This window comes from Camponotus vicinus, unplaced genomic scaffold, assembly GCF_025532165.1.
Source record: "Camponotus vicinus isolate PSW18456_S1 unplaced genomic scaffold, iyCamVici1.0 SCAF_8, whole genome shotgun sequence".
NCBI classification, from domain to species: Eukaryota; Metazoa; Arthropoda; class Insecta; order Hymenoptera; family Formicidae; genus Camponotus; species Camponotus vicinus.
The window spans coordinates 1,701,812-1,726,624 of NW_028141980.1; the positions used below are offsets into that span (position 1 = coordinate 1,701,812).

The window sequence follows — 24,813 nt, forward strand, 5'->3', positions numbered from 1 at the left end:
GGCGCCAGTAAACTGGACGTCAACAGCTATAGAAGCATTTGAATCAAGCAAGGAATGCTTAGCCCAAGCAACCTTGCTGGCTCATCCCGAGCCCAGTGCGTCACTCGCGATCTTCAGCGACGCGTCAGACTATGCAGTCGGAGCAGCACTCCAGCAATGGGTCGGAGACGCCTGGCAACCCCTTGAATTCTTTTCCAAAAAACTAAGTCCTGCGGAAGCAAAATACGGAGCCTACGATCGTGAGTTACTTGCTATCTATCTGGCAATCAAGCACTTTAGGCATTCCGTGGAGGGACGGTCGTTCACAGTCTACACGGACCACAAACTACACGGACCTCTCGTCTATGCCTTTCACACGAGAACGGCTCAATGTTCACCTCGCCAATTCAGACATCTGGACTTCATCGGACAGTTCACCACCGATATCCGCCACGTTTCCGGGGAGGACAACGTGGTAGCAGACGCTCTGTCGCGCGTAGAGGAAGTTGAGCGCACGCTCGATTTCGAAGCCTTGGCAGCAGCCCAACATGAAGATGAAGAGCTCCAGCGATACCTAGAGGAAGACTCTCCCCTCCTAATGAAGAAGGTACGCATCCCTGACACCGACGTTGCAGTATTTTGCGACGTATCAACGCAAACAGCGCGGCCCTTCGTTACCAAAGAGTTTAGGAAAGCCGCATTCGACTCGCTGCACCAGCTGTCTCACCCGGGAATCAACGCGACGGTCAAGCTCGTAACCCAGCGTTACGTATGGCCGTCAGTTAAATCTGATTGCAGACAGTGGGCCCGCAGCTGCGTCCAGTGCCAACGCGCGAAGATCTCTCGCCATGTCTCCTCACCTGTCGGCACATTCGCACCACCTTCCGCCAGGTTCGAACATATACATATAGACATCATAATCATGCCACCGTCGGAGGGATACCGGTACTGCCTGACTATGGTAGACCGATACTCTCGCTGGCCAGAAGCTGTTCCCCTGCACGACCAAGAAGCTTCAACCGTCGCACGTGCTCTCTACGATGGGTGGATATCTCGATTTGGCACGCCGTTGAGAATAACTACAGATCAAGGTAGACAATTTGAGTCATACCTTTTCAAGCAGTTGAATCGTTTGTTAGGTACGACTCACTTGAGGACAACTGCATACCACCCCTCAGCCAACGGCATGGTCGAACGCCTTCACCGTCAACTAAAGGCAGCGATCACGTGCCAGCAGCAACATCGATGGACACAGCCTTCCGACCGTCTTGCTGGGCATCCGCTCAGCCTGGAAAGAAGACTTGCAAGCCACGGCAGCCGACATGGTCTACGGGCAGTCACTACGCCTGCCGGGCGAGTTCTTATGCGTCGTCTACAATGGCCGTAGCATAAGGTTGTAAGGCCGTAGTCGTAAGAAATTGACCAATCACAGTTGATTATTCTCCTGAACTTCAACTGGGATTGGTCAATTTCTTACGACTACGGCCTTACAACCTTATGCTACGGCCATTGTAGACGACGCTTTAGGCTCTCTTCACCGCGATGACGCAGCAGACAACGTGACAGACTTCGTCAAGGAGCTACGCCAACACCTGCGGGAATTGAGGCCGTCGAACGCGTCTCGCCACGGCACGGGTAAGATGTTTGTTTTCAAGGACCTCGCTACCTCGGAAGAAGTCTTTGTACGGCATGATGGCCTCAAACAGCCTCTGCAACAACCATATGATGGCCCGTACAAAGTGATTAAACGAGCAGAAAAGACGTTCGTTGTTCGCATGAACGGCCGTGATGTTACGGTTTCCATCGACCGCCTTAAACCAGCGTACATCATGGCCGATGACCCAGTCGCTTCTCAGGAAGGCAACAACGACGAGGACGCTCCAGGCCCCACTGAGAAGGACGCAGCAATCACAGACCCACCGAACACACAGCAAACAGCAACACAAGAGAGCTCAACCAAGCACACAACCAAGTCTGGTAGATGTGTCCGCTTCCCGGACCGGCTACAAGGAGGATTTTCATAATTTTTTGTTTTTATCGTTAAACACTAGCAGGGGGGTACTGTAGGGACGATTGTCTTCTACTCCGCCCTTGTTACACACACACGTACATATTTACTCACGTATACTATATAAATTCTAATCCCTAAAACCCTATACCTCTAATCCAATAACCTGAATAACGCTATAACCCCGTAAGCCCGTAACCTTATATTGTGTGTTTATAAAACAATTGTGGAACCGTCGGCATTAGCATTACCCAATGTACACCGCGAGGAGGTTGCACGAACGGATTTTGTACATCATATAGCTCTTAGAAGGGCTGTTTTAGAATTTGAATAGAATATATAAATAAATTGTAACAATGCTGGGCCGTGCTGAATTGCGCTCTGAGAGTTATGTGATTATTGAAATTTGGGTTTATGGGGTTAAAAGGTTTTCGGGTTAAGAGGTTATGGGGTTAAAGAGTTAAAGGATTATGGGGTTAAGGGGTTATGGGGTTAAGAGGTTATTGAAGTAAGAGGTTATGGGGTTCTGGAGTTCATGGGTTTAATATATTGGGATTAACGGGCTGGTTGGGATTGGATTATAGGGTTTTTTGAGGTTATGTCGAAAACCTGATGTGATGGCGTTGTATGGACTTCGGATTCGGATTCAGCGACCCCAAAAACATATAGTTAACATGGTCTGATCCCCAGGCCCGAAAAGAAATTTTTTTTTGTGTGGCTGTGAATCGTTTCTCAAATCTTAAGATTTAAGAATTTCTTAAAGATCATATTCAACCAATGGAATTGTCGCATATTGAGATTTGAGAAACGACTATAAATTCGGACCTAAATGTATATACGAAGATTGTCTTCGTGTATACAAGTGTATACAAATCAGATATTCGTTTAAGAGTCTCAAGAAAGAAAAAGTACAAATTAAAACTATAAGTAAGTTTACAAAACTGCATAAAAGAAAAATATTAAAATATTATAAATATTATTTCAAAGAAAGTATTAAAAAATAAGAAGTTTTACAAATATGTTATTATAAGATAGTAATTAAACTTTAAGTATTATTTTTTATTTAAACAAATTATAAATCTACTCAGATTGTGATATTATTAATAATTCTATTATTATATATTTATTAATAGTGTTGTGATAGATTACTAAAGGAAGTTAATTGACTGTTCTTTTTATTTACTTTTTTCATTCCTTTGATTATTTATTTCTTTTTATTATTATAAAAACTATTGTATTTATTTGTCAAATAATCTAGTTCCTACATATCTACTACAAGTCAAAATGTAATAATTTGTTTTTTATTTACAAGATGTGTTGGTTTTTTTTAAATACTATTGCTTATTATTAAAATGTTCAAATTCTTTATTTGTTACTTATAATTAAATATAATAAAAATTAATAATAAATATTAAGATGTCAATTCATTTTATTTTATTTCTTTGTCATACATTTTAAAGAATGCTATATAAAAATCAATATACTTTACAAATATTTATATATATATAAACACACACACACACACACACACTACATATACATACAAAAACTAATTCCTCTCTTGAAAATTATTATTTGCAATTATTTCCATTAATCGATTTCTTTTTACATTTCCTTCTTTTCTCAATTCATTAGTGATAGCTAACGGTTCCATTTCGTGTAGCATTTCAGGCACAACAATAGGGATTTCAATAGCATCATTTCTTAATAAACAAATGTTGTGTAATACACAACAACTAACTACGTAATATGGAATTAAATCTGTCCTTGTCATTGGCAACTTATCCAATAAATAACGCCATCGTCCTTTCAATAATCCGATTGATCTTTCTATAATTGTTCGGGCAGATGGCAAATTACGATTAAATTCTTTCTGTCTCCTAGTTAAATGACCATTATCATAGAATGGTACCATGACATTTTTTTGTATACTATACGCTGCATCGCCCAATAAATGACTGTCTTCAGGGAAAAATTCTGGAGTACAATATTGTTGTACTCCAGAATAAAGAAACACTCGCATGTCATGTACACAACCTGGCATTCCAGCAAAGACATGAATGAAAGACAAATCATGTTTACAGATTACCTAGAAAGAAAATATAGTTATTCTTAACAAACAATTTGCTGTTTCTACATATTGTTCATTCAGTTTACATTAATAGAGTTTGCAATATTTACTATTTCTTAAAATTAGTATATTTAATTGAAAAAAATGTTATTTTTCCTTACTTGTAATTGCATGGAGAATCTGCCTTTTCTGTTAATATAACTAATAGCATCTCTTTTTGGTCGAGCAATGTTTATATGTGTCCCATCAATGATACCTAGAATTTTTGGAAATCCATACAATCTCTGCATGTTTGTTCATGTTGTTTTAGCTTCTTCATAATTAAGCCATCTGATGAAACAATTTCGAAGGCTGTACAATGCTCGAACAACTCTTTTGACGCAAAACCATGCAGTTGATCTGGCAACACCAAATCTTTCACATATGGAGCGATAAGAATCTGGTGTTGCCAAAACATAAATAGCTATTAATAGCTGTTTTGTTGGATTAATTTGTTCTCTTCCTATGAATGGAAGGTTTTCTAATTTGGGTCCAATTAAATGTAATAAAAAATAAAAAGTATTACGCTCCATCCTGTAACAAATAACATCATATATATTATTATTAACACGAACGTGTGTTTTATATTAATAATGTTATAATTATAATAAAGTTTACCTAAAATGTGATTTAAATTCAATATTTGTATATCTGGTAACAACATTTTCCAAATAATATGTTATTTTTGGTACTATTTTCCTTTCACCTCTATTGTTATTAGCTCTATTTTCGAATAAAATATTTTGTAATTCTTCATTATTATCATCACTATCTGAAGAAGAACTACTCGAAGATTCAAAAATGATGTTTTCGAGTAAAATATATTGTTCCATAATAATAATTAATGTAATTGCAACACTTTCATATATCGTACATACGGTACAATACAATCCCAGTGATCCCAGTGGGAGAAACGAAATGCAGCACTGAGAGTTTTCAATACTGCCAACTTTATCTTTTTTCCCAACACCAATCAAACATATTTTCGAACGCACTAGTTATCGATTTCGTGCAAACATTCGATCCATCTAATTTATTATTATTACCGCTGTCGAGTTAGTATCTGTTATATTGCATTATTAGTAGATATGGGCCACTATGGTGCGTCAAAACAAGCCCCCACCACTCGGCCCCTGGCGCCGTGGGCGTGGCCGGGTGAAGTGGAGGGAGGCGTTCTGAATGGTGGACTAGGATATTGATAAGTTGGTTTAGGTGCTAAATACCCGAAGAAACAATACCCCACCTCCCGAAGTCTCGATTTTGATTGGCTTGCACCATAGTGGCCCAGAGCTGTGATTGGTCGACGTCGCCTATGTCGCCGATTTATCAAATTTTTATTTCTCTACCTCCACGGTACTAGACTCGAAGAAGCAATCCTCCTCCCACTCCAGCTCTGGTCCACCTGTATAGGGTTCCAAGTCAAAATCCAGTTATCTAACCCTTAGTCTCGCTACGTCTTGGCAGAACGAACCCCCCACCTACCGACTTTCGGGGGATAGCCGGTATATGTCTCGAGGAAACAATCCTTACCTCCCCACTCCGTCTCGGGGCCCACTATGGAGTATCGAAACAAGCCCCTCCGCTCGAATGGTTCATGACGCGCTTTATCGGAAAAGACAAAGTCTCAGCACGAGACAATAATTATAATTAGACTACATTGCATTACAGAGGATTCTGATAATGGAAAATTAAAAAGATGAACATGCAGATGATTGAATGCGAGGTGGGGTGTTATAAAGGAAGAAGGGAAAAGCTAAAAGTATTAAACATGAATTAAGATAAAAAATTTTCACATTTATTAATATTTTTCAAAACCAGGCATTTTTTAATAAAATTTTTGCTTATTATTAATATACAGAAATATATACAAAGAAGAATTATATTTATATTGTTATAAATTTTACATTTTTTCTTATGCTACTTACAATATTTATAATTCTATTTTTTAAAATAAAATCGGAAAATGCGCGACTTTTATTTAAAAAAGAAAAAGACGCACAAGAAATAAGAATATTGTTATACCGTCGCATATCCGTATGGTAGCGAATATCTGTTATTGATAAATCTACGCTTTACTAATACCGGCGCACATATTTTTGTTTCACTTCGCGTAATAATTTCATGAAACGCCGTACGTCGAATCGCATTAAAGCGTAGATTTATCGAAGTTTCGCTATTTTCTTCTTCGTTTTCTTGTGTTTCTTTTTCTCTCGCTAATAGTAGATTTTTTATAGTATTAAAATTAATTCGCCGCGAGTTCTCGTAATTGAGAGTAATACCCTTAACTTTACAAGTTTCGTGAGTATTACCCTCCGGTGTTTGCATGATGTAGGCGTAAAATTTCGGGCCCCCGGACACGAACGCCTCGATATAGCTACCACGGCCGTAGCTTTCGAGTTCGTCCGTCATGTCGCCTAGAAAATTTCCTGTAGGCGGCACATATTCGTTCGAATCACCGGTGCTTATAAAAATACACGAATCTGTATCATAATATAATACACGATTACGACGATCTAAACGTTCTAGGTACTCGTACAATTTTAAACGCGCTAGTGCAGTCGTATACGCAGCTATCACAACGTTTGTTATCGGCGAGGGAACGAGAGCCTCTTGTCGCAGTCGCCACGAAACATACATCACCTCTTCATTCACGGATAATATATCGGTTATTTCGTATTCGACGCTCGTTAATAATGTCGCGAAACGTTGTTGTGTTTTTACGATTTCGGTAGTCGGCAAATTGGATCGTTGGCCGAATTTTCCCCAGAATGAATTTAAGCACAGTTTCGCAACCGAGCGTAAACCGGGATTCCGCGCCATGTTTCGCTTATCAAGAGCGATACCCTCGGTTTTTTCATATTCCCTCAAGTATCGCTCTTTTGCCTCATCGTCGTTTTCCCCGCATTCGCTTGGCCAAAACCACTGGCTTCCTGTTTAAGCTGCAAAAACGTATTAATATATTCGGCGAACAATCCACCTTGCCGCGACGTACGATCGTATTGGCTAACTTTATATTGCCAAATTTCGCTTACCGACGTTACAAGATAACCTTTCTCGACGGCCTTGCGTAATTCGCAGGTTACCCAGGTACCCTCGAATTCACGCTCGCTATCATTATGAGTGCACGGTGTCTGAGAAAATGTTTCGCAGCAACTACGACATAACGCGACGAGTAATTTTCCTCGTACGCGATGCGGAAGTACGGGATGAAATAAATCACGAGGAGGGAGTACTCTACAGCGTATGAGGCCTTCGACCAAGTCGAAATTATAATTCGGTGACCTTCCGACTAACGCGCTACATTCATCGCCGACGTAAATTTCCGGATGACCAATCGGAAAAGCGCCCGTCTTCAATACAAACGGGTATAAAGAGCATACGTCGACGTACCGTATTTTCTCCGTACCTGTGACTTCGTATTGAGTTGCGATATTTCCCGTACGCCCACCGAAAAACGCGTCGCGAGGATCGAGCGGTGGTGTTCCTACCACCGGATGGTTCGCGAGAAAATCATACATTACGCGATTGTCGCGCATTTCTTGGTCGAAGGCGCACTCCCACTTTTCCGACACTATCCCCGCTCACAAAGGCGCCATGAAACTGCGAGAGTTCGTTCATATCGCGAATTTAATGTATCTCCGCGATCCTCCCCCGATGAAAGCGCTTTATCGCGATTTACAGGGAAACAAGTTGGACATCCGTGCCAAAAGCAACCGTGAAATTGCAACACGTGACGCTGCGTCCTTCCCGCAACAGACGTTTCGAAGTAACCATCGACGAGCGTACCCTCGATCGTGCGATATTCCCGCGCACGCCTCGCGTGATTTATACGACGGTCGAGTTCGCGCTTCATCCATATCAGCCATTGTAAGGCTTTACGCGAATGATTGCTCGCGCATCTGTATCCCCCCGTAGGAATAATGCCTATCGTATCGGCTTGTAAAAAGTTTTTCCGGAAAACCGTCATGCAGGTCGAAGCAATAGTTGTACATTCCTCGAACGGGCATACATTTCCGCGATCTAGGAAAATTTTTCTAAACACTACGCACGCTCGTCGAAGAATATAAACATCGTTATGACAATAGCGCACTATCTCGCGTTGGAAGTCGAACACGGTATTTTTTCCCCTCATTTCGGTATGCCATGTGAGAAAGCGTTCGCGCTCTTGCGATTTCATGCTATCCGGAAAATAATATTGTACATCGGGTAACGGTCCGACGTACGTTTGATTTTCGATAGTATTAAATAAATGCGGAAAAATGCCCTTATCCTCAGTATCCTTTAGCCCGAAAGCCTTAGGTAATTCGGATAAGCGCATCGGCATATAATTAACGTTATCGATGAATTTTGTATGTCCCGCGGTTAAAAGAATAATTTTTGTGCCGTTTAAAATTACTTTCGGTTCAATATCCCTACAATTTTCCACGATATATTTCAAAATAAATTGCGCGTCGAACGCTTTCGCATTATGCGCTATACAAATTATGTGTTTAAAATATTTTACCGGACGCGTAACGAAATTTACAAACTGTTTAACCGGATCGCGTTGAAATACGAACTCTCGCACTCCGCACCAACGACACCACACGGACATTTTCCCCCGCGCATGCTTCGCAAATCTGTTGCGCGATGCATAGCGTCGGAATATGTTTTTTTATATTTCCCGTTCCTTCGACCGTCTCGTCCTGTCGCGTTTCGAAATCGTAAAATACGAAAGCCACACGTCCCTTTCCGCGTTCATATGCACGTTCGTTCTTTTCCGCGTTATCATATATGTTCCGTGCTTCTTCTTCTCTCGTGCTAGATATATCTACCTCATCCGGTACCATCGTTGATGAAGATGACCCGGCAGAGGAAATATCGACACGTTGACGAAGAGGTTGCATATAACACATATGATTGCACGGTTGTTGTGAACGGCATAATTTGCAATAAGAAACGCCGCATTCGTGTTTTAAATTCGATTTAACGATACGACCGCAACTGTCGCAAAATCGCACGATGCTACAAACATTAGCGCGTGTTCTACCGTCGTACGATTTGTCGCTACGATGACGCTTGAAACACCCTGCACCGTAAAATAACCGATTGCACGCGTCGCATTTTATTTCGGCGTAAGTGGAATCGCACGGCGGTACGGATAAACATCGCGGGCATTTATTTAAACACCGGTGACTATTAGGCCTATCATTTCGAAAGCCTACATTACACGCTACACAATAATCGCGAGTACCAGCGGCGGCTTTTAAATTTAAAATAGGATTATAATGTTGCGAATCCTCGCAATACACGATATTTAATCGTCGCGAGGACTCGCGTCCGAGAGAAGTGAGTATTTCGGTTCCGTTATACAACGGTTTTTCGCCTCGACCGAAAGTATTAAAATTATACACAACAATCGCAATATTGTCGGCGGCGAAATAACGTTGGAAACGTTCGATTTCGCGAATTCCACAACCCTCTTCCGGTATTACGACACCGGCATTTTTCGTTAATTGCAATGCACATTCGCGTTGTAACGAAGAATGCGGATATCTTATCGCGTTCCATTTCTCATGCAGCTCGTCTGTACGGATATTACCGCGCTCGCTATAAGTTTGAGCTATTATGAGGGCTCGAGGGAAGCACAGGTTATCCGAATTATTAATTTCGACTATCGAACGTTTCGCGACATCCCCGCGTGTTAATGCGACGCGACCGCGACCTGAAGGCATTGAGACATTATAAACCCGTATGTTAAATTGGTCAGCGATATCGAGACCACCGGCGCTCTGTGCTAACGAACTCACGAGTCTCCAAATATCCTCATAACTCAAATCGCGCGCCGGACGAAAAGATATATCCGCAGGACCACGCGATAAATTCGGCGAATCAAACGATAATCCTACGTAATCGCCCGGTTCGCATGAATTTAACGCATACGCGTGAATTTCGCGAAACGCGTTTTCTAACGAGTGATATATACAGTCAAGTAAGAGCGTGTTCGGGTTAATTTGTAGAAAAATTTATTGAATAAAATTTTTAAATACGTGGGTGCATTGTACTCGATCAGAACAAAGATGCAATTGTATTAATAATGTGTCCAGTCACCACCGGCGTCGATAATTGCTTGGCATCTCTGAGGCATGCTTTCGACCAAATTAACGGCGTATTCATGCGGCAAGGACCTCCAAATGCGACGAATTTCTCTGGTTAACTGCTTCAAAGTGAATACTTTCCTTCCACGAAGCTTGTGCTTGATGTATGCCCACACATTCTCAATTGGATTTGCATCGGGCGACTGCGACGGCCAATCAAGTGTAATGATGCCAGATTCCTTCGCCCAAGCGAGTCGCTTCGTCACGTGCTTTTCACTTAACAAAGGTTTCTTCATTGTACTTCGCCATTTGATATCATGAGCATGGAGATGAGTTCGGATACTTTCGTATGATAAATCAAAACCTTTCTGCTTCAATTTTGCTGCTCCTTGACGCAGTGTTAAGCCAGGATTCCGCGAAAACAAGTTCAATATCAATTTATCGACTTTAGGGGACACTTTGCCTATCGAGCCACGTTCCGGCAAGTCATCGACAGTTTTTGTCTCCTTATATCGCTGCACCCACTTCCTGACGAATGATTTCGACTTCCTCATATATTTAGCAGCCACTGCATGAGACATTTTCGGACCTTTCGGGTGGGTACAGAGGAACACAGCCTCGTAGCGCGACGCGTACGCGGCACTCATGGCGCTTTACGTGTTTCTCTGACAAAAATTCAATGTCAACTGAATCTTTCTTGATAATGCATCAAGGGCAAAGGCTCCCTCTATCTACTCACGAAAGAATTAGGGCGATATTTTTTACCAACTGCTAGTTATGCCGAACACGCTCTTACTTGACTGACTGTATCGACGCCTTCAGTCAACGGTCGTATCGCGAAACTCGCTTCTCTACCGATTACCCGGAATCTTCTAAATTGTCGCACATTTTCCGATATTAAATTTACAAAATTAAAATTATTATTTCCGACCTGTTGCTGAAGTTGTTGCTGCTGTTGTTAATGTTGTTGTTGCTGCTGGTACTCATGTTCCTCCTCCTCCGCGTCCTCTTCACTCTCCTCAGTCTCGGATGAAATATTTTCCGAGCGGGGTAACTCAGCTACCTCGCCCTCAGTCTCCTCCTCCACCGCTTCTTCTTCTTCTTCCTCATTGCTGCGGGAGAGCGCTGAATTTTGTTCGCCGTCAACACCACCTCCGTATTGCACTGTTAAAAATAAAAAAACCGTATAAATTATAAAATACTATTTTATTATTTTTATTATTTTAATATTTTTATACTCGAATGTAATCCGTACTATGAATGTTAATACAACGAAATAACTCACCTTTTTAGCAATATTCGTTGTTTTTTATTCCGTTACTAATATTCTGGGGAATAGCTAATCCCCCAGCGACGAGTTTCTAAAGAAAAATTAAGAATTTGTTGGATTAAATTCGAGCATAAAAATACCGAGAAATAAATTAATAAAGTTACCTTCTCTGGAGGGAGCGTATACTCTTCTTCTTCATCCCCCTCTTCTTTCTCTCTCTCTGTCTCTTCTTCTTCTTCTTCTTCTACCACTATCACTTCTTCCTCTTCCTGCACTTCTTCTTCTGCTTCCCCGCTCTCCTCTGTCTCTTCTTCATTAATCTCCACTCTCTCGCGCTCCTCCATCTCTCGCAGAAATTCTAATAATATTTTAAGATTTGAATATTTAATATTATAGAAACAAAATTTAAAAAAAGTTTTAAAAATATTTTTATATTTGGATTTTCGTTTTAGTATATATTTTACATCAACATCATCTTACCTGGCGAGAACACTTCGCTATCGGGGCTGCTGACTGCGTATGCAATGTCGACAGCGTCATCATCCATGTTTTCCTCGCCGTCGTCATCGTCAAGAACGACAACGGGAATCGCCGGATTTTCCTCGAGTAATCGCGGTCTTCCTGAAATGTAGAATATTTTTTACTAGTATTAATTATTATTTTTATTACTACCGAACAATTTATCTGAGAAAAATTAGCACTCGTTTTTATTACGTGCAAACTTACGTGAAGGACCTGCCTCGGGTTCTTCCTCAGCGCGGCGTCTACGCGAAGGTCGCACCATCGCTGTTTTCGCGGGATTATTGTTTCCTGCGATTAATTAGTAATTAAATATTTAACTTTATAATCGCGATTTTTCATATTTTTTTCATCAAAAGTAAAAATAAATAAAATAAGTAAAAATAATTACCCGCCGACTGGATCCTGCTGTAGTTTTGGAGTAGGTAGGTTATACATGTCCACCTACATCTTCCTCTTCTTCATATTTCTCATCTCCTCTCGAGGCTCTTCGTGCACTAATTATTCGCCGGCAATATTTCGCAATTTCGCGTCGCCGCCGAAATGCCCCAATTTATATAAAATTGCAAGCATTGTATCGGAACAGGCACACGCGAAACTCGAAAATACACTATAATTATGTTCACTTGTTTCTGTTAATTTGGAAATGTAGCTCGCGAAATTTATCTTTGGATGAATTCGCAGCCAACTTTACACATCTTGATATCAAATTTTTATTACACGCCATTTTTTTTCTCAAAGGAATAACACGCGAGTGAAAATCGTACAAGTTTCCTCGGGCGAAGAAAATCTCGAAAATGCTTATATTCGGTTAAACGTTGTCCATTTTATATATTTTTCTCCCCGCTCGAAAAAGGAAAACCAAACAAACCTTTATCACTGCTCGGAGAAGTCCGAAAAAAATGTAGAAGTTTGAAATTTCTTGTAGTCATACCGTATTGTAATTATATTTTTCATCGTAGCGCGAATAATCTATTTGATTTTTTATTTTGTTTTTTCGAAAAAGTAACTGACGCCAAGCATTTTTCTAATTACCTTAATTAAGTATTGGTATACACATATGATTTCTTAAAAACTAAGCGTAATAAAAAAATATGTAATTATTTCATTTGTCAAAGATTTTTATTTTGCGTCGACCATAGCTATTACACGAGTAGAATAAATTTTTAAAATTATTTGTTTCTTTATAAGACAAAATACTCGTTTAATGCTAATAATAATAATAATAATAATAACAATACACGACGTGTTGCTGCGTGTTCGCAGTAAAGGACAGAAGGAGATATTGGGAGATATATTGAAAACGTAGTAAAAAAAAAGTACTCTGTGAATTTTTTTAAGAAAAACTTGATATTTATTATTATTACATTTTATCGATGTACGTTTATTTATTGGTTTTCATAAAATTTTCGTTTCTGTAAAATCGTACGAGAAATTTCATTAAATTTAAGCGAAAGTATCTCTACAAATACAATGCTGAAATATACATCTAAAAATGTTAAATTATTAATTTGAGTTCGGACACTTTGTTCGATTTCTTCATAATTTCCTTTAATTGTGAGTTTTATAATTTCACAATCTACATATGTACGACGAGAGAAGTTTTAATTCTATTTCGTTTATTATATAGTTAGCACATGTATTGACAGTATCAACGATATTAATTAATTGCGACAAATGCGTATCTACGCATTTTATAATATTTTCCAAGCCGAGGAAAGTAACTTTTTGCATCACGATAGCGGTGTTATAAGTTTTTCGTTTCTTCAACGGAAGTTGTTCTTCTTCCTTCTCGCCATTAGTCGCGGAATATTCGGTGGTTTCCTTGTATGCCACTAGAATAGCCCTCGCGCCATAAGCGCTGGTAAAGTTGATGGTGATATTGTTAATAATAATCGGATTTAATCCCCCCGTTCTTTTTTGATCCTCGTTCAAATACTGCCTCATATGATCCATGCAGGTTTGAAATTGCTGCCACGTGTCGAAGTCGAGACAAATCCCATCAGCATTATTGCTCGTTAATTTAACAATTGGAACGAAGCAGTCTTCCTTCGTCGATTGCAATCCCACTTGTATCTTCTTAGTGAAGGATGAATTAAGTCCATATGTTGTTGATAGCAACAAATGTCGGTTTCTTCCACCGTTGCCGATTTTATTGTCTCCATTTCCCGGCTCCGTAATATCGCAAACGTGCGCGGATTTCACAAAACTGGCTATTTCCGTCGTTCCAGCCATTGCTATTAACTTTCGAGTGTACTATGTAAAAAATAGTCACAACAACGATAGCGCATTTGCGTAGAATTTTTCTTCTTCGTTCGAGGCTTAACTTCTGTTAATGATGGAATTCGAATGAATACGCGGTTTGTCCTCGCGCTTATATTACTGCTTCTCCCCCTCAAAAAAAAATCTAAAAAGAGTGGAGGGAAAATAATATGCGCAGAAGTGAGCATAAATGCGTGTTCAAACAAAATATTTTACAATAATCAAAGAAAAAATACCGAGAAACTTCTATAAACGTTTCTAGAAACTTCTAAAAATTTTCTCTAAGCTATATCTTGGTGATTCACCACGGGAAAAATAAGAATATTTTCCATATCTTCCTAAATTATTTAGAAAGAGAATTGTTTTCTTAATCGCTATTGTAAATATAGCGGGTCTATTTTAAAATGAAAACCATCGATGGTTGTCTTAAGATTAGATTATTTTATTGGATGTCTCTAGTTTTTAACGTGCGTTTAGGCTTTTAAGAATCTCTAGATATTATTATATCACGGGGGATAGTGTTTGTCTGAGTCAGCTATCGGTTGATTCATAAAATACGAGTATGTACAGGTATTTTGTAATTTAGACGATACATCGATTTAAAATATATTTTCCAGAATTTAAGCATTTTATTTTTACTATAAGCGTATATGGAGAATCAATTATGAGCTCATTAGCGTTGAAAACCATCGATGGTTATCTTAAGATTAGATTATTTTATTGGATGTCTCTAGTTTTTAACGTGCGTTTAGGCTTTTAAGAATCTCTAGATATTATTATATTGCGGGGGATAATGTTTGTCTGAGTCAGCTATCGGTTGATTCATAAAATACGAGTATGTACAGGTATTTTGTAATTTAGACGATACATCGATTTAAAATATATTTTCCAGAATTTAAGCATTTTATTTTTACTATAAGCGTATATGGAGAATCAATTATGAGCTCATTAGCGTTGGTGCTCGCGAAAGTCGCCGATGCGAGCCTACCCTCGCGCGAATACGCTTACTCGCGGTCGCGCGCCGTGTATCAGCGGTGCTTTCCGCTCGCACGCGTAACAGAGAACGTTAGCGCGAGCACGCGGCGCGGATGGGGCCCCCCGTGAATAAGCTTATTTTCTTCTTACATTCCTGCAAATAATATTCGAGGAGCATGCGCATTTTTTACTTAGGTTATTGTTGTTAAATATCATCGTTTACTTTTTTATTTATGAGATTGTTCCTAAACACGAAATCGATTATTTTGTGTAATGGACGTGCGCTGGAAACATCCTTGGACGTCGATCGTCTGCGGTCCTACGGGATGCGGGAAAACAATTTTCGTGAAAACATTTCTTCGACATTTATCCCGCATGTCCGATGTCCGATTCGAGAGAATTTTATTTTATTACGCCGAGTGGCAAGATGCGTATCAGTGCTTACATTGCGACACGGGTGAGAGAGAAGAAGAGAAAAGCGAGAGCAAATATAGTGATAATGCTTTAGTAAAAATCGAGGAAAAATATAATCGAATTTCACAAAAGTTTACCGCGCCCGGAGGATTATTCTAACGATCCGCTTTCTCCGAAATTGGTGATAATCGATGATCTTATGAGGGAATCATCTCCGTGCGACGCTATCGTGGATCTATTTACCAAAGGAAGTCATCATAAGAATCTCAGCGTTATACTCATTTCGCAAAATCTTTTCCATCAGGGGCGTGGGCAGCGCGACATATCTCTCAACGCGAATTATATAGTAGTTTTCAAAAATCCACGCGATTGCGCGCAAATTCGTCATTTAGCATGCCAGGTATATCCCGACGATCCAAATTTTATGGAAGAAGCGTACTACGACGCTACCTCGAAGCCGCATGGATATTTATTGCTCGATTTGAAACAATCGACTCCAGACGAATACCGATTTCGCACGTGTATCTTTCCGGAAGATACTCTACATTACGTCTACATATCGCGTAAATCAGTCATTAGAGGCGGAAGCGTATAAAAGAACGGTATTCGCACCCGCGAGTTGTAGTTGTACGATTACGGCGCAATGGTGAAAAAAGCAGACCCTAACAAAACATCATTGACGGCAACAGCGAGGAATTTACCGAATAGCGCAATAAAGACTGCAAGACGCTGCATCGGAGAGAGGAACCTGTGTCTCTTAAAAACTCTATGCTATTTGAAAAAAAATCAAAGAGCTGCGTTCTTACGCGATGCTGACAATAAATTTGTAAAGTGTATTCAGGAGTGTATTTTCAATACGCTCGAAGGTAACGTACCGCTCGAATCTAGCGAAAAAAAGCGCTTGTCCAAGCATAAAACGACTTTACGGCGCATCGCGGCAAAGCGGGGTAATTTGAAGACTAAAAGGAAACTATTGGTACAACGCGGAGGATTTTTACCCTATATTATCGGTCCTATACTCGCTGCTTTATTATCACGGATTATCGGCGAGTTAAAAAAAGATACAATTCTTTATATCCTTTGTGAGGAAAAAATAATAATATTTGGAAAAGTATTAAAAATGAAAAAGGCTAAAAAAATGGTTTTAATTTCTACGGAAAATCTCGAAAAAATGCAACGAATGCAGCAGCAACAAAATCAACAGTCGGAAAATGTTAATAATACGGAAAATGATAATAATAAATCTGTACGGACACCGGGAACCCCTTTATCGCGACTCGATGCGGAGATGTGTCGTATTCTCAATCTCTCGACTCCCACCGACAAGGGTGAAAGATGGAAAATGTATAAAGAAGTACTTCAACGTTATCTTTACTTTGTTCGGGATGCAAAAAAGCGTTTTCGCAAAGATTCGCGTGGGGCTTTAAACGACGACGCCGATGATAAAACTGAACAGGACGAGGATATGTACTTGGAAGATGACGATACCGCTGAATTTACGCATACTTTAATTAGTAGCGTTGGAGATGGAGGTGACGCTAATAGTTTCGGGAAAAAACGCGATCAATCGGCGGAAATGATTAAAAATATAATCGAAAGTGTGCCGAAAACTTATTGCTACAAAGCTCACACGCTATTGAAATATTTACTCGATGCCCCGTCGTCAAAGATCGGTTGGGATAGACAAGGATTCGTAACTATAAATGGCGCGGTTGTAACGGGTTCGAATATTAGCGATCTCATAAATGACGCGATACGCGAGAGAAAAACAGTAAAAGCAATCGGAAGAGTTCAGTTTGCGCGATTACTGCACGACATAAACACACCTTCCAGTCTCATAGGAAATCGTAGTTTTTTACACGCGGGCAAAATAGCTTGTCGTATTAAAAGCAGCGAATTAGTACCTGTTACTTCCACTCCGAAAACTCGTCGTTCACGCAGCAGGTTAAACGAGACGGTTGTATCCGAAGGAAATACAGTATTTATATCTGCCGATGAGGATGAGGCCGATAAAACATTAGCAAGTAAGGACGAGAATTCCCCGACAAAGAAAGCAAGAGGTTTATTCGGTTGGAACAAATTCTAATAAGATGGAACTCGAAAAATTATATTACGATCCTTCGCACTACGCGGGTTATTCAGCGACGGTCAATTTATCACGAGCGGCTAAGCCGAATTTCTCGTGTAACGAGGTTGTCGATTGGCTTAAATCGCAAGACGCGTACACGCTGCATCGTCCAGTACGACGAAAATTTCCGCGTTTACATTATAACGTGACAAATATCGATGATTTATGGGAGGCGGATTTAATCTACTGGTGGTTATCGATGTACTTAGCAAATTTGCTTGGGTAGAACCTTTGCGCGATAAAACTTCGGCGTGCGTGATAAAGGCCTTTCAGAACATATTCTCGAGAAACAAAAAACGTTTACCTGTATACCTACAAACCGACAAAGGTAAAGAATTTATCACCAGTGCTGTACAAATATTTTTAAAAGAAAAAAACATCTGTTTTCGTGTAGCTCGTAATCCTGATATTAAAGCAGCTATAGTCGAGCGTTTCAATAGAACACTTAAGGAGAGGATGTGGCGTTATTTTACGCATAAAAATACTCGTCGTCATATCGATATTTTGCAGGATATTGTTCGCGCTTACAATCATACTCGTCATTCTAGCATTAAAATACAACCCGCGGCCGTTACGTTGGAAAATGCGCGTATCGCGCGAGAAAATATGAATCGACGTTGGAATATCAATGATGATGATGCTGAAGGGAGAAAAAATCGCGGACGCAAACAAAAGTGTAAATACAAAGCGGGCGAACTCGTACGCATCAGTAGAGCAAAAGCAGCGTTTGAGAAAGGATACGAGGCTGGTTGGAGCGAAGAAATATTTCGAATTCATCGCGTTCTCGAATGGAGAAGACCTCCTGTATACGAACTAAGTGATTTACAGGGCGAGGTTATAGACGGGATTTTTTACGAACAAGAATTAACAGATGTTATTAAAGACTTGCGAGAGGGAGAATTTATCGTAGACCGTGTGATAAAAACCAAGGGACGAGGTAACAATAAACAATTACTAATTAGTTGGCGGGGATATCCTTCTAAATTCGATTCTTGGATACCAGCCTCGAGTTTAATATCAAAATGAGAGGGGAAGAATTTTACATAATCCTCCCGAGCAATAGTAGCATGCGATACTTTCCGGAAAATAAAACAACGTGTTTCACCACCGAATTACCTCAACGTATAAACTTAAGCGGTCGTTGGGAAGTAGCGCTCACGGAGATCCAGTTTCCGTGTAGCTTTTTACATATACGCCCTGGAGAAGGTACATTACAATTCCTCAATGTTAGAAGGAAGAACGAAGAGATAATTCCTGTAGACGATGCCGAAGTACCGCCAGGCGTTTATTCAAGTATACGCGATATTATAGAAACGATGAATTACGCGTTCAAATTGGTAAACTCGCATATCGTTTGGGAATTAAAAGTCGGAGGTAGAGTTGTTGTGAAACTTTCTTGCGTAGAAGAGAAATGCGACATGGTCCATTACGTATATTTTTCCGACAAACTTTGTCGAATACGGTTTTGATATAGACGGTAAAAAACGTTCACGCTTACTTTTCCCGTCATTTCTTTTTGCACTCGAGGATGCTACCGAGCATATAATAGCCGACAAACCAGCTAGCTTGTTGCGAGGCATTCCCGACAAACTTTTCGTCTACTGTGACATTTGCGAGCCTTATATCACGGGTGATGTACAATCGCCCCTTCTTCGAATAGTCGCGCTCAACGCTCGAAATAATTATTCGTTTGCATCTAGCCAGATAAGCCATTTTTCGCCCGCACAATACATCGCTTTGCGTCAAACATGTTTCCGAACAATCGAAATAGATATAAGAGATCAACTGGGGGGAGGTATACCATTCGAATTCGGAACGTTGACTGTGACTTTGCACTTTAGACGTATCGATTAGATATTATAAAATACACGGAATCTGCGAAAGAGAAAAAGTGCATTTGACCGTTCATTATTATTATTATTAATGGACTATTACTCGGTATATCGCGACGAATTACAGAACGGAGGCGGTCGCGGCGGCGGAATCCCGCGAGTTTTCGGCAGATCAGCGCGGTCACGGAATCGGTAGTTTTCTCGGGGGATTATTCAGACGCGTACTACCATATTTAGGTAAAGCCATACGAGCTGTGGGGAAAGAAGCTTTACGAGCCGGCGTTAATATAATCGAAGACGTCGAAAACAATACGCCATTTAAGATAGCGGTCAAACACCGTTTTGAAGAATCGCGAGACAAACTCAAGAGAAAAGCCAAAGAAAAAATAAGTAGTCTATTGAAGGGCTCGGGATATAAGTCTGATGCGAAAATGCATGTAGCTCAGTTCCCTTTTGTCGGGCTTGATAATCACATCGCACGATCCGCAATAACATCGGCTCGTAAGCGACGACGGACGAGTAAGAAAATCAAAGCGGTTGGGAAAAAGAGAACGAGTACAAAAGCACAGAGAAATAAAAAGAAGAAGAAAAGTCATACGGTTGTGAAAAAAAGACTTAAGACGTCTGCGAAACGGCGTAAAATCGGTAAAAAACGTACCGTATCCGATATATTTTCTTAAGCGGTTATATTCGAAGCATTCTAATTTAACGACGGTGGTGACCGACGGACGACAGCGAGCAATTTGCGATAAAGAAATATGTCTTTTCTTCACACGCATTCGAGCGAGTGTTTAAAGAGCGAACTCGATCTCTTCTCTCTACCACCTACGCAAACTAGCATTGAAAGTTCGCAATAGATTCATTACAAACCCGTGACCTCTCTCTCGGACGACTCGCCGATAGAATTCGTCATCCCCGGACACGGAGAAGAATATTTAGATCTCACGCACACCATGCTGAGTCTTCGTCTACGTGTAGAAACAAACGCCGATTCCGCAAGACAGACTTCAGGAACAAGCGCCGAAAGAATAGCCGTAGGCCCCGTAAATCATTTGCTTCATTCTATCTTCAATCAAATCGACGTGTATTTCAATCAGAAGCTCGTGTCGCCTCCAAACAACGCTTACGCGTATCGCGCGTACATAGAGGCGTTGTTAAATTATTCTTCACCTGCAAAAACTTCCCATCTAACTTCCTGTCTATGGGATGCACCTGGACACATGGACGATCTGTTGGAATCAAATCCCGGCAATCCCGCTCTCGCGAGACGCGCTCGATACATTTCCGGAGGGAAGGCGTTAGATCTCGTAGGACATCTCCATTGCGACGTTTTCAATCAAGACAAATTTTTAATTAACGGTGTAGAAGTACGGTTGAGATTCGTTCGTTCGAAAGATTCGTTCTGTCTCATGGAAAGTAGCGGATCATCGAAAATTCATATTCTCGATGCTACCTTGCTCGTTAGAAAGGCGAAAATAAGCTCAGGTTTGTTACTCGCGCATGCTAGAATGATGAGTAAAGTTACAGCCAAGTATCCGCTCATGAGAGTCGAGGTTAAAACATTCACGATTCATAGCGGTGTTATGGGTGAATCGTTAGATAATGTAATACTCAGTCAATTACCGAAGCGAGTAATAGTCGGTTTCGTTAGTAATAAAGCGTTTAACGGTGACAGAAAATTAAATCCGTTTAATTTCAAAAACTACGGAATAAATTTCTTTTCGCTGTACATCGATGGCACGCAAATTCCCAGTAGACCTTTGCAACCAGCTTTCTCCGCGGAGGAACCGCTTTACATCGAAGCTTATCAAACGCTTTTCTCGAGAACAGGCATTCATTTTTTGAACGAAGGAAATTCTATAAGCAGAGACGATTATTTCAAAGAATATACTTTATTCGCTTTTGATCTTACTCCCGATCTTTCCGCTAATTGCGCTGGACATTGGAATCTCGTCAAACATGGTAGTTTACGATTAGAAATGCGATTCGTAAGGAGTCAAAATTAGTGAAATCGGACACTAAAAATGGACCTATTGAATCCCAATCAGTTTAGTGCACACTTACGTTGCTATATGTGTAGAGAATACTCAGAAAAATTTTTGTCAAAAAATTCGCATTTTTGGCGATGTTATAAACAAATTAATTTATAAACGACTTTTTTTTCAAATTGATATATCTCCGGAAGTACTCGATGAAATTTGATGAAATTTTGAGGGTAGATTCGTGAAAAATAATTTAAAAGAAATAAAAAATAAAATTTATGAAAATTTAAAATTTGTTTTTAAATAATTAATTTTTAAATAAACAATTAAAAAATTAATCTACTTCTCGTAGGTTTAGAAAAAAAAGCTTTGAAGCATAATATTCCTTATGCTTTAAGCTATATTTACGCGAAAGAAAATTACTGTATTTCCAAATAGAATAAGAGTTATGAATATTTTAATGTGAAATGTACGAACGAGATATCTGTCACAGAAGACTCGCATCGGGTTATCTACCTTACAGACTCGCTTTCTATCATTGCAACTTTTGAAATTATTAATCTTATTTAACTGTGACTTGAAAAATGTTTATTATTTAACATTAGTATTCAAATAAATAACAAATACGTGTGCGTTTTATACATCATATATATACATAAGTACATGTTTATATTTATATATTCACTTTTACGCTTTCGGTATGTTTTGAAAAAATTTTACATTCCATAGTAGTTGAATTAACTATTTTATAACAGTGAAATTGTCGCGTTCCTGGGATACTTTTTGCTGTGGAGAAACGCGCTTCCAATTTTTTCTTATGTTTCTCGTATTCTATCAAAGAAGTAAAATCAAAAAATATTTTTTTAAAAAAGTTTTTTGCCCATTCGCACAATTTTTTTGTCGTTGTTATTTGCTTGTCGTTTTTATTTTGTAAGCTTGCACGATATGCATTTCTTTTAATGCACCCACCAATGCTGTCACAAGCCCCTTTACCGTGCGCGGTTGCAAAAAAGTGCCATTCGGCTTCAATTTTAAAATCCTTCTCGTGATTCAATAAATTTATAAAATTATATTTAAATAACTATAAGAAATTAGGCTCTGTGTATTAAAACATAAACTTAAATTTAAAGGCCATAAGAGCTAAACGCGGATGATAGTGCGTAAGTTCAACGAGAAAATAAGTTTTTCGTTGAAACTTATTTGTGTGCACAGGGCACAAATTTTCTTGGTACGATACCAAGCAAATTTTAAATAATTCTCAATTCGAGAATTTATTTAATTATTATCCCTCTTTCCCCCCTGTAATGTTGTAGGCGAGAAAAATATCGGGCCGAAAGTCGCTGAATCGGGAATCGAACCCGAGTCTTTCGCTTGCCGGGCGACTGCTCTTACCACTGAGCTATTCAGACCCTTCAACTCGATACTTCTCGGTCGCCTACAATTATATATTAAATTGAAGAATAACGCCATCTTCCGCCGGCGTGAATTATATTTGTTTTTATATTGAGAGCCTGCTCCATCGGAGAAATAAATAATTTTCTTGATGTTCTTCGCGCCAAATTTTTTTTTTAAAAAACTTATCATTCTAGAATTGTACAAATGTACACCAGCAGCATCGTGATTTATATATTCAGAGAAGACTACGAAGTTAACATGTTGTTTTACACCATTTTTTTGTAATATATTACATATACATGTAATGTGGCTTGGTCTTTTGACCAGTGCTGCGATTGTATCGCATCTTGGACATGGAAAGAATAATTTTCTGAAAAATCTAAAGTAACTATGAATTCACCGTCACCTATCGAGTCTTTCAATTCTTGTAAATATTTTCCTTGAGATTTCGCAATAAAATCATGTTTTAAAAGAATCGATAAATCTGTACTGAGATTTTTCAAAAAAATATTTTGATTTTCTGTTTGACTAAGAAGCTGACATCTAGAAACAAAATTTTGATTGTAAACAAAACATAAAAATTTCGATATACTGAAAAAACGAAATGAATACGATTACCTATCAGTCGTGAGCCACTGATTATACGTTATTTCTGAAATAGCATATTTTTTAAAAATCGACTGTAGTTCTTTCATAATTCTATCAAAACCAGGGCAGTTTTTACAATTTCCCAGAAACAATTTGCATTTGAGACTGAACAAATAATATCGTTAAAGTACTGCTTATAGTCTGTCCCAAAAGTGATTTTTTTCCTATCGAATTCGTGTTGAAGACCTCTTAATTTTAGTCTAATATTTCCGTGTGTTTTGCAGACGCAGAAGTTGTGCGTATTTTTGGGACCAGCTAGTATACATTGAGGTGGCCTCAATGTTCTGAATACTGACAAAGAAATTTTTAAATCAGGACAATTGTTTAAAAAATCAGCATGCAACTCTGATAGATTTCCCAACAACAAACGTTTCTGAAAACAATTTTGAAATTTAATTTAAAAACGTAAATTTACAATCAAAATCAAAATTAATGTTTTTATAATAATATTGAATAATTGATAAATTTGTTGATAATATTTTCTATTTTAAATTACCGTTTCATGACGACGTTTCCCGTTAACAATAACAGATTTATAATCTTTCATCCCTGGCATAACTCGACTCACATTATCGGAAAGAAAAAAATCTCGCACTTTATTTATTATGTCTATATTCATAGAGTTGCCTTTCTTTTTATCGGGATAAGTACCGTAACCATTTTCTTTCTTCAATTTTCGAGCCATTATCACCACGTGTTTGCTCACTGAAAATTCTTTCGCGGTTCTCCGAATAGACCATTCGACCGGCATGGTTGTAAGTAAAAAAATTTTCTCTTTTCGATTAGCTGCTTGTAATAATGCTGATTTTAAATCCGCGATCCAGTTATCATGATTTTCTTCATTATTTAAACTTGAATTCGGACTAATAATTGATTTACGAATAAACTCTTCATTATTTTCTAACAAATTAAAATCTAATTTGCCGTCAGGTGATTCCATGACAGCTTTTTCTAAAACGGAAACTAATTTTATTCGTTTTATTTCTTTATCTATTTTTTGACACTTATAATCTGGATCCTTGGACGATACATCAATATCCATATCTTCTTCTTTCTCTTGCGTATCTACTTCTTCTGTAGTCTTATCCATTCGTTCTTCCGCGACATTACTTACTGTTATTAAATGATCTTTTTTCTTATATAGCTGCGTTCTACATGATTGGCAAATGTACTGACCTTGCCAATTGCGAAATTTTTCGTCACATGCACTTGTC

The 24,813-nt window shown here is 39.1% G+C and overlaps 1 protein-coding gene and 1 pseudogene across 1 annotated transcript; one reads left to right on the plus strand and one right to left on the minus strand.

Annotated features, from left to right (window-relative positions):
- LOC145976256 (uncharacterized) overlaps positions 1-24,813 on the minus strand; it is a 66,910-nt pseudogene that overhangs the window by 28,596 nt on the left and 13,501 nt on the right.
- LOC145975822 (uncharacterized) lies at positions 18,730-19,596 on the plus strand. Its single transcript, XM_083106567.1, has 2 exons — positions 18,730-19,172; positions 19,270-19,596. The coding sequence occupies exons 1-2, from the start codon at positions 18,765-18,767 to the stop codon at positions 19,594-19,596; spliced, it is 735 nt and encodes a 244-aa protein (XP_082962693.1). The 5' UTR covers positions 18,730-18,764.

Bases quoted from the DNA above. Each gene is read 5' to 3' on its own strand.
- LOC145975822 (XM_083106567.1), top strand. From the start codon at position 18,765: ATGAGAGGGGAAGAATTTTACATAATCCTCCCGAGCAATAGTAGCATG. The intron at 19,173-19,269 runs GTATATTTTTCC...TTTGCACTCGAG, and splicing joins AATGCGACATGGTCCATTAC to GATGCTACCGAGCATATAAT.